Here is an 11,346-nt window from a genome sequence, read left to right on the forward strand (position 1 = left end):
ATATATATATATATAAAGAAAAGTGTTATAGTTAAGTACCAGTCGATTTTTGTTGCTTGCTTTATTGCATATGTAATTATGAGTTTCTCTTTTAGAAAGGGAGAGTATTTAAATGAAATGAAATGAAAACATGGGAGCAAAAGACAATGCAAGACACAGGATATGTGCACAAGAAAGCTTTTGTTTTCTGAAAAGTCTGTAGAAGCACTACACTGATCTGTGAATGTGTTCTTGACCCTAGGTGTCCTACTCCAGGCTGTGATGGCAGTGGACACATTACTGGCAATTACGCATCACATCGGAGGTAAGACCTCAAAATCTAGCTTAGAAGTAATGTCCAGTGTTTGCTTCTGCTGTTTTCAAAGTGTAATTATAGCAAAAAAAAAATCTTTCATTTTGGCCTGTAAAAAAAAGAAAGAAAAATCTCATTAGCCTGTCTTTACTAAGTCTGTCAGACAGCAGTCAGAACACTGTTCACCATTACTGACACACAGTTTGGTCAAGTTACTTGAAAATAGTAATTAGTTACTAATTACTTCTCCATGAAAGTAATCCCATTACTTTACTGATTACTTATTTTCAACAGTAATTATATACTTTATTATTTTATTAATTAGTTTAAAAACATGATACACAATCTGAATAGGTAATAAAGCAATAGACCTTTCAGCCCATTTTTCTGCATAATCCATCATATAAAATTGAATCAAATGGAAAAGCCTCTTTTTAAAAATTGTTTTATTAGTTTTAATCTTTTAACTTTATGCACATTGCATCGAGCAAACATTTTATTATATGTAACTGTCTTTGACTTGAAGAAAATTGTTTAACAGTTAAAGCTGTTTTCTGCATATTCAGCATATAAAATAAAATAATGTGTGTACACTCACTCTTTCAAATAGATCCAAGTAATGCACAGCAAAAGAAAAAACTCAAATCAAAGATTCAGCAGCACTAAGTCATGCCACTCTTAAATCTACTTTCACCTGTTTAGCAGGAGTGGGACTGGTGGAGGTTTGCCACCGCAGTGGTCATGTCAGTGGAGGGATTCGGGGGTTTCTCTGTGAATTTCACATTCCCGTGGCAGCGTGCTCAGTGCTTGCTCAGATTTGAAGTTTAATTTTACCCTTTTTACGGAATCAAACTCAAAGTAATGTGAGTACTTCCAAGCTTTAAAAGCTGCATGGTCGTACTCTCTCCCGTCCTCTATATTATCCATTGTTGATCTACACACGTCTGTTGCTGCCACGGACATCACACGCTCGTTGTCATGAGACACTCTTACAAACAAAATCACGGTTTAGTAATGCAGTAACACAGCGTGCTTATGGGAAAGTAACAGTAATCTAATTTGCAATAGTAATCCCTTACTTTACGTGTTACTTGAAAAAAGTAATCGGATTACACGTTACTGCCCATCTCTGCTGACACATTACTTTTATGGCATCCAGTCCTGTGACTTTCCTAGTGTGTGTCTATAGCTGTGTTCACTGCAGGAAAAGCAAAGCATTCAAGCTTCTCACACATTATTACCAAAATATTGTATTTACTTATACTGCCCTCTACATCCAATACCTGGCTGAAGTCAGCAGTCAGACCAAACTCTTCCTCTCCTCAGAATAAGCACAATGACAGAAGGGTTCAGGTTCCCTCTCTATACTTAGACCAGGTGAACTTGGGCAAAACTGAGGAAATATCCACCTGCTGGTTTCTTGTGTGGGCATGTTCTTCCTATTGGCCAGATCTATAAATATCAGCATGAATTGCTGTCTGTATTGCCGTGAGAGCCTTGGAATAAAGTCATGACAAGGGTGTACCCTGCCTTCTCATCCTATGACAGCTGGAAAAGATTCTAGCCTCCATTCTCATGTCTTAAAAATGAATAATCACAAGACACATAGAAAATACTCGCTCCTTTTTTTTCTTTACTAAACTCTGTGCCAATTTTTTTTATTCTTCATTGACAGAAGCAAAACTCAGATTTCAGATTATATACCAACAGTGCTTTAAAAGACAATTTCAAGCTGAAGAAGGTGCATCAATCATGAAGAACATTGTTTGCTTTCCCTCAACAGCAACACTCTTACTGTGGACTTACTGATGACATTATTGAACAGCAACAAATTTGCAAACATGCATATCCCAAATCATGCAAGAAGGTGGAATCAAAGAAGTAAACTTTGTCTGAGTAACAAATGAACATGTTCATCTAGGATACAATGAAGTGGTAACAGTGAGTCAGCTCTGAACAGACTTCAGTTAGTCCAGAACAAGGCGGCCAGATTAGTGTTAAAGTGTTCATACTATACAAATATCGATAAAATGCATGATAAACTTTCTTGGCTTTCTGTACAAGCTGAATTATACGATGGCTTACTTGTATTTTTTTTTTTTAAAAAGCAATACTGTTAAACACACCATATTTTTTTCTGCTCAGTTGCAATATCCAGATGAAATACATAATCATAGTACACGATTTTCAACAAACTGCAATTTAGTAACTCCTCGAGTTAAACGCAACTTTTTGAAAACCTCTGTTATATTTAGAGCATCTTTTCAGTGGAATAAGTTGCCTTATGCACTTAGAGAATTGGCTTCTATTCATAATTTTAAAAATCACTTATAAGCCTATTTAGGCAGCTTTTAATTCATTATAAATACTGTAAGAGGGCAATGTCATTTGTAATGGAAATTTGTGTATTTTATTTCAGTGTCATTGATATTTATATGCTTATATTTTCTTAATTGTAAACATTTACTGTGGATATAAGAGCCAAATTATGCAGATATTTGGTATCCACTTTATTGTGTAATATTTTATTTGATTGTACTTGATGGTTTTGGCCCCAGGAAGATTAGCAACCACTGTTGTGGAAGCTAATGGGTTTCCTTATAAACAAACAGAAGAGGTTTCCCATAGTTATATAACAAGTTTTAAGTTAAAATACATTTCAGTTATTGGGAGAATAGTGTGCAAGGCCATCTCATTCCCACGGCTGACATATAGCTTTGGTCCCTCTTTCCTGGTGACTCGCACATTCCATACCAATCTGTCTTTATTGGAGGATACAGTAAGTGATAACGACTACAGGCCAGCTGGTTGTTTTTCATCAATACTTGACAAGCATCACATTTCTTTGTTTAAGGTTGGCTGCTCCGATGTCCACTTCTGTGAGGTTGTAGTGGGAACAGATAATGTTTCTGCCACTTGTCCTAGAATGCGTTAGACCAGTTTTGAACCCTGTGTCACTGATGTTTGGATAATATGGACCTACTTTTTGAGTAAGCAGTGAAGGTGTAAGAATGAAATGATTTGAAACATACCTGGACATTGTACAGCATCTGTTTGTCATATTCCAGCCACCACACAATACAACTTTATTGTTATTTTGAAGGCGACTGTTTGTTTTTCCTGTACAAGCGAATGCAGCTTCACTTTAAATGCGTTGGAACAGAGTTTTATGAAAGAAGCTGGCCTTCAAAGTTATCAGCTCATATTAAATAAAACATTTATGAAGAATGTAAACATGAGCTTCTTAGTACTTATTTACTGACGTCAGGTAAAGCCATCTGCTTAGTTTATGGAGAGCAGATAGCTGTGTTTAAGGATTCCAGTTTGAATGAACATTATGAAGTTAAACACACAAAAAAGTACAACAATTGGTCTGATGCAGAGTGGGAACAGACATTTGAATCTTTGCTAGACCTTTTCTCCTTGTCTCTGGACTAAAGCTGCAATGTCTATGACATAGGCCCGATATTCCATCTTTGTACACTGAAACAATTAAAGAGTGAAAGTGACCACAAATATAGTGATTTTTTTTTTATAGAAGTGACTGCCTGCTTAGATAGGCCTGGCCTGAAATGGAACAAACCGGCAGGTTTTATGATTGGCTGTCCAAACCAGAACTGAAATTGGTGTTTTTGCAATGTGCTATATACCAGGAGGTGTCACAGTATTCGGCAGCACACTGTATGAATTTGCAAAGAGGACCCAAAATGCAGACAAAGAATGTGAAACAAAACTTGAATATTAACAAAAAGTGAGATGTTTAATGAGGCTGTTAAAGGGTACAAACAAAGGGCAAGGCAAACTGAAGCAAAATTAACATTAACCTAAACTGGGTGAACAAAACAAACAACATTAAAAACCTGGACATGAAACTTAGAAACATGGTGTGGAGAACATGACGTGAACAACAGACAACCTGACAGAAATACACATACTAAATACACACAAGGGTGATTAGTGGAAGTGGAAACACATGGGGAAACAGCTGACACTAATTGAGACAAAGGAAGCAAAGCGGACCACACTGACATAGGACCGAGACTATCAAAATAAAACAGGAAACAAAGTGGAAAGCAGACATGACAATACAACTTCACAACATGGACAAGAAGACAAGAAACATGACAGACTAACACAGAAGACCTAAGTGAAACATAAATAAACTAAAGGCAACCAAAAGATAATTACTCAACATAATAAAGGAATAACTTAAGAACTCAAAACGTAAACTGAAAACGCTGGGTCAGAGACCCAGGATCGTGACAGGAGGTGTTATTGTAAGTCAGTGCTAGTTTTGTGAAAAGGAAGGCAAGGACATCCTTGAGCTCTCAGGTGCAGAAGGGAAGGCGGACCTTGCTGTTGATGTGAGTGTCCTTCTTATTTCCACCTCAAACACTGAACCTGACTTTAATGCACTTATTCAAACCTAAAACATAATGAGTGAGATTTCTCTCACTGAACAAGAAAAAAAAAAAAGAACTGAGAAACTGCTGATAAAATAATTACTTCAAACAAAATAGAAATAGCATTTTGTGTGAGGGATTTAAAATTTTGGTAAAACAATTATTTTGCTATTCATTGTGGGTGTTTTGATTAAATAGTGATAAAATGTTGGCATTTTCACTATACCTATTTCCAAAAGTGGCTTTGTTCTGCATATCACAGTGAGTTTAACAGTCTTATTGTCTGTGGAAATAAGCTATTGTAAATTCTGGGTGGTGCTGATTTTTTTAATGATGGGGGTATGAGGTGTGTCTCCCAGTGCAGAGGGCATACATCTTACTGTGTCCTTGAAAATGGTCTCCAGAAAGGCATTAACATCCATCCTTACCATCCACCCTCAGTTCAAAAGTCGCAGAGCCTTGCTGTCAGTTAACCAGTCAACATACCAACGAGCTGACAAGGTGCACCACTGTGGTGCAGCTTGAACAAGATAGGACAGATTTATTTGCTGAAAGGGGAAATAACACAAAACTATACTGGTACATCTATAAACTAACACATAGAGACTCACACAGCCAGGAATGAGAGAGATCACCACGCTGGACAGAAGAAAACAAAAGGCTTAAATATACAGGGAATTATGAGGGAACAGGAAACTCGTGGGGAACACAGCTGGGGCAAATTACACACAATGAGATGGAGCATGTACAGTTAAACATTACACATGAGACAAGGTAGCTTCAAAGTAAGAGAGGCAAGCAAAACATGGTGTAGGAGACTACCAAAGTAAAACAGGAAATAATGGGAACACACTCAGAGAGGTGCAGACAGACAAACAGAGACATGACTAGGGAAACATGGATAATATGACAGGCAAGGGGGAGCAGAATGAAACATGAGTGAAGCAAGACACAAAGACTCACAACATAGATAAACACAGACACACAGAGGGCAAAGACACAAGGGGGAATCTAATAAAAGGCTAAACAGAATAACCTAGGTACTGTAGAATAAATCCTTAGAATAACAAAGTGGACTTAAATATAAATTAGAATCCAAAATAATATCAAAACGCAAGAAAACTCAAAATGCTGGGCCAAAAAACCCAGGATCATGACAATAAGTCCAAAATCCAATTTGAGAGTAAGGTGTTCAATCCAGTCAGAGAGAGAGCTGTGGGATGATTGCACTAAAAACTAAAGAGAAAATGATAAGCAGAATCCTGGCTTAACTCATCTTTTTCTCCAAGTGCCATAAGATAGTGTGTAGGGCACATGTATCACATATTATACAACATGCTCTAATCACTTCATCCAAAACAGTCCTGAAGTAATGCCATTGCACCCTGTAGGTGGTAGATAGAAAGCACTTGCATAGAAAAAAGTGCTTGTGTGCATGGGTGACTGAGGCAGGTTGTGTAAAGCACTTTGAGTGCTCAGATAAAGAAGAAAAGTGCTAAATAATGACCTGTCTATTCAACCTCTGACCAGACTCTGATCTGCTTTTATACAATTTTATGAGAGAAAGTGCGAGAAAGAGAGCAATATGCCAGATGATATATACAAGTTTTTAGGATCATATGCTGCAATCCAGATGATGACAGCATGCCCCCTTGAGGCTGTGTAAAGCCACTAGGAATAGACCCACGGGGCTTACATTTCACTACCCTACTAAGGCCCATAGTAGGCTGATCAGGGGTCCAGTTCAAGCATGAAATGCAAACCATATCTTGGTCCAACAGTGCGGGGCCTCAGTGGGACAGCCCATAATGTGGGCTGACTGTGAGCTGCCCACACTAACAAGAGAATGGCCCACAGTGTGTCCCACTGTAGACCTGCAAGAGATCTACAGCATGCTCAGATACTGGCCTAATATATTTTACTTGTTGAGCTCTTTTGCAGTATATCAATTAGAGCAAGTATAACTTTAATTTTACTGAGGTTTTAAATCAGTCATCTTCTCTCAGTCTTATATTTCTGACATTGTAATTAAACATGTTCTATCATTTCATGATTTCATCTATTTTAGAGAAGATATGAAACACCTTTACTTTTGTATTATAAATAATATACCAGCAAATGTGCCCATGAACTGAGGGGCTGTGTGAGCAGGACAAAACCAATGCTTATCACTCACTAAACGGGGTGTGCCCACACATGGTCCACACAGTTAAGTGCCCACAGAATTCCTTCTGGGGGACACAAATGGGCAAAATTTCACTATGGGGAACACTTGGGCTAGCCTACCCAACCATAATAGATTTTAAAACCCAGCCAACACAGTCTCACAGTTCACCCACATCTACCCACTGTGACCCCACACAGGTATGTTTGCTAGGTTTAGGGAAAGCCTTGTTTATGTCAGCAAGACAATACTAAACCACATACTTGGCTGCAATCTAGCACCACACTGAAAATGTTTGAATTGTGAAATGAAAAGTGTCACTAAGTGTAACTTTTAAGAGATTTCTATTTCTTATCTCCTTATTTTGCAAATAACTAAAACTAGTTTTTCTAACAGCTCTCAGCTAAAGACATTTTTTCAAATTGTTTATAGCTTTGGAATTTTATTGTTATTTATTTAGGTTTTACATAGATTCCCATTTTGTGGGTGGGGTCTCGGGGGGCAGGGGTAGCATTGAAAAAGTTTCTTCAGTTGTAATGAAATGACTCGTGTAAAATTTGTATCTTCATTGCTTCAGTATTTGTCCAGCACATTAGCACAGACAACTGGGACCTCTCACACCTGACCTCACGTAATGAAACAAACTAATATGTCTGTGAAGGTTCTCAGTCATCCAGGTCATCGTAGTCAAAGGAGCTTGCAAAGAAAAGCGTCTGGACTTCTTTAAGTTACTTGAAGACGTTTCACCTCTCATCCGAGAAGCTTCTTCAGTTCTAAGGTCAAATGGTGGAGAGTCCCAGATATAAACCTAGTAGGAGTATCCCCCCACAGAGGGACAAAAGGACCCCCTGATGATCCTCTAATCACCTGAGACAAGGTGTGAAACTGGGTGTGGGTCCCAATCAGCCAGAGTTTCGGGTGAGTTCATTGTGAAACCTGGGTCAAAATCAAGACACAAGAAGTGGAATCCTTCACTGCGCACATTAACTCTGTGGATAAAAACATCAAGTTCACCAGGGAAGACACAAAGGACAACTGTTTGCCTTTCCTGGACTGCGCTGTGCACATTGAAGAGAACGGCAACCTCAACATCGAAGTTTACCGGAAGCCCACACACACGGACCAGTACCTCCTGTTCGACTCCCATCACCCTCTGGAACACAAACTTGGAGTAATTAGGACCCTACACCACCGGGCAGAACATGTTCCCTCTAAGCCTGAAGGAAAAAAGAAGGAACACACACATGTAAAGGAAGCACTCAAAAGGTGCGGCTATCCTAAATGGGCGTTCTTAAAGTCAGCAAAGAGGCACAGAAAATAAGATCAGACACCAGCAAGGGAGGATAAGAAGGACAGACGCAACAACATTGTCATCCCCTATGTAGCCGGTGTATCAGAAAAACTCAGGAGAGTTTTCTCCAAGCACGACATCCCAGTGTATTTCAGACCCAGCAACACGCTCAGACAAAAACTGGTTCACCCGAAAGACAAAACGCCAAAACACAGACTTAACAATGTGGTGTATGCTGTACAGTGCAGCGAGGAATGCTCAGACCTCTACATTGGAGAGACCAAACAGCCACTTCACAAGCGCATGGCACAACACAGAAGAGCCACCTCCACAGGACAAGACTCAGCAGTCCATCTGCATCTTAAGGATAAAGGACACTCTTTCGAGGATGCCAATGTTCACATTTTGGACAGAGAGGACAGATGGTTTTGAAAGAGGAGTGAAAGAAGCCATCTATGTCCACTGTGAGCGACCATCTTTGAACAGAGGCGGTGGTTTATGACACCAACTCTCTGCCATCTATAATCCAGTTTTGAGATCCCTTCCCAGACGCCTTAATGCCCACTCACATCCTGGGCCATCTGATCTCAGGAATTCGCATGATAAGGTGGGGCCAGGTTTCACAATGAACTCACCCGAAACTCTGGCTGATTGGGACCCACACCCAGTTTCACACCTTGTCTCAGGCGATTAGAGGATCATCAGGGGGTCCTTTTGTCCCTCTGTGGGGGGATACTCCCACTAGGTTTATATCTGGGACTCTCCACCATTTGAGCTTAGAACTGAAGAAGCTTCTCGGATGAGAGGTGAAACGTCTTCAAATAACTTAAAGAAGTCCAGACGCTTTTCTTTGCAAGCTCCTTTGAAAACAAACTAATACATGTCTGTGTAGGTTCTCAGTCATCCGGGTCATCGTAGTCAAAGGAGCTTGCAAAGAAAACCGTCTGGACTTCTTTAAGTTGCTTGAAGACGTTTCACCTCTCATCCGAGAAGCTTCTTCAGTTCTAAGTTCCACTGTGAGCGACCATCTTTGAACAGAGGCGGTGGTTTACGACACCAACTGTCTGCCATCTATAATCCAGTTTTGAGTTCTCGGATGAGAGGTGAAACGTCTTCAAGCAACTTAAAGAAGTCCAGACGCTTTTCTTTGCAAGCTTCTTTGAAAACTAATACATGGTTACTATATGTAGAGGATACGCAGTGAAACATTTGAGGATTTCCCTTCATTCTCTCTTCATTTGAACAAACGAGACCTTTCGATGTTTCAGCAAACAGTAGACTGTTACATTTACAACTTACACCATTCAGAGTAGATGACTCTGGTTATGCCAAAGAACATATTTAGGGGAAGCTAACAATGACACTACTTGAATTTAAAATAATACCATTTCTGTCCTTGCTGTGTATCCTGCTCAATTCTGTCCTGGCTCTGCAGTCTAGTTCAGGTTCTGGCTCTTTCCTTCACTCATACTCAGACATTCTGATCTGTCTGGTGTTCTGACATTCTCTCTCTAACCTATCTTTCAGTCTGTCAGGCTGTCCTCTTGCTGATAAATCACTTCGGACCCTCATGGCTGCCCACACAGCAGAACTAAAGTATGTGTGCTTTCTCCCGTCTCTCACCTCCACAGCTACAGCTCTGTCCTTGCTCTCCTTTTTAAACTAATATAAAATACAAATATTTTTGATATAATACAATATATCAAAAATTGGAAACAAAAAAAATTGATTCTAAGTAATCTGGTGGAAAAAAATCATTTTTGCCAGCAATGTGCTAATAATTTAAATTTGCAAATTGAATAAGTGCACGTGTGTGCGTGTGCGTGTGCGTGCGTGTGTGTGTTTGTCTCAGGTGTCCAACTCCAGGTTGTGACGGATCAGGCCACATCACTGGAAACTATGCTTCACATCGCAGGTGAGAGTTTGCCTCCCCAATCACATATTCGTTACAGACTACATCAGTTACTCAGTGTGTTTATGTCACACTTTGGCAATAATAAAAAAAAGTCTGTGTGTAGACTTATTTTCTTGGTCCCTACTGCTTACACAGTCCACCAGTCTCACTAAGACAGAAGCTGACATTGAGTGACAAACATTAAGCTAACAGAATATAATGTTCACATAAACTCACTGTAAATGTACTGAGTCCTTGTAAACTGTTAAAATGCGCATTAAATAGAATCAGCTTCACCCATATTAGCTTACATGTTTCAAAATATTCAAATGACTTTTTTACTTTTTGAGGTTATTCTTTTAAAGAATTTTATTTAGCCTGTGTTTAAGCAAAGCTTTGTCTTTTCTGTGTGGTCCACTTTCTTCCTCTGTGCCAGTTTGTCTGGATGCCCCCGAGCCAAGAAAAGTGGAGTCAAATCAACCCCTACCAAGGATGACAAAGAAGATTCTGAGCTGCTCAGGTTTGCAACAATAGCTCATTAGCACCATGTGTGTGTTAGATTATAATTTGGTTTACTTTGGCTCAAAAGAAATGTATTATAGATATTGTTTTTTTATTATTAATCCTTTATTTATCCAGGTAAAAAATCTCATTGAGATTAAAAATCTAATTTCCAAGATATTAAGTATCAGAAGATGAATTATGATGATTCAGATGAATGATGGAGTTTTAGTTCTTACACCACCTTCAGGGCTGTCACAGGACAGCACACTGACCCTGTGAAGAGGATAATATCTTACTTATTTTAAAACTATGCCTTTATTCTTTCCTGTAGAAAAATGGAAAGGATTTCAATGATTGGACAAATGGGATAAATGACACATTTGTCTACTTTAACCCATTCAGAGGCCATTGTCTAAATTCATGTACCAAATTGAAAATGTCTTGTGTTAGCCTAAGCCAAACTAGCCTGACAGTGTTTTCTGCCTGGCTACAGATGTCCTGTTCCTGGCTGTGATAGCCTGGGCCACATCAGTGGGAAGTACGCCACTCATCGCAGTGCTTATGGATGTCCACTAGCAGCACGCCGGCAGAAGGAAGGTCTTCTAAATGGCACACCCTTCTCTTGGAAGGCCTTCAAGACCGAGGGCCCATCTTGCCCAACACCAGGCTGTGACGGTTCTGGTCATGCTAACGGCAGCTTCTTGACACATCGCAGGTACCCTGAATATCAGTGCATCATTAATAGTGGTTTTAACCAAACTTCTGATTTATTTTGGTTTATATATATATATATATATA

General features: G+C 39.3%; 1 protein-coding gene across 1 annotated transcript in view; it reads left to right on the forward strand.

The window, feature by feature from the left end:
- The first annotated feature begins 57 nt into the window (after nt 1-57).
- The window catches only part of LOC102204178 (myelin transcription factor 1-like), a 29,604-nt gene continuing 18,315 nt past the window's right edge, over nt 58-11,346 (forward strand). The window contains exons 1-5 of the mRNA XM_005752307.1: nt 58-304; nt 9,678-9,746; nt 10,003-10,065; nt 10,481-10,564; nt 11,042-11,263. Coding sequence (XP_005752364.1) covers nt 9,721-9,746; nt 10,003-10,065; nt 10,481-10,564; nt 11,042-11,263 — 395 coding nt within the window. The 5' untranslated portion in view covers nt 58-304; nt 9,678-9,720. The remainder of the gene's footprint in view (nt 305-9,677; nt 9,747-10,002; nt 10,066-10,480; nt 10,565-11,041; nt 11,264-11,346) is intronic.

This window comes from Pundamilia nyererei, unplaced genomic scaffold, assembly GCF_000239375.1.
Source record: "Pundamilia nyererei isolate P.nyererei 1_Seehausen unplaced genomic scaffold, PunNye1.0 scaffold00352, whole genome shotgun sequence".
Taxonomy (NCBI): Eukaryota; Metazoa; Chordata; class Actinopteri; order Cichliformes; family Cichlidae; genus Pundamilia; species Pundamilia nyererei.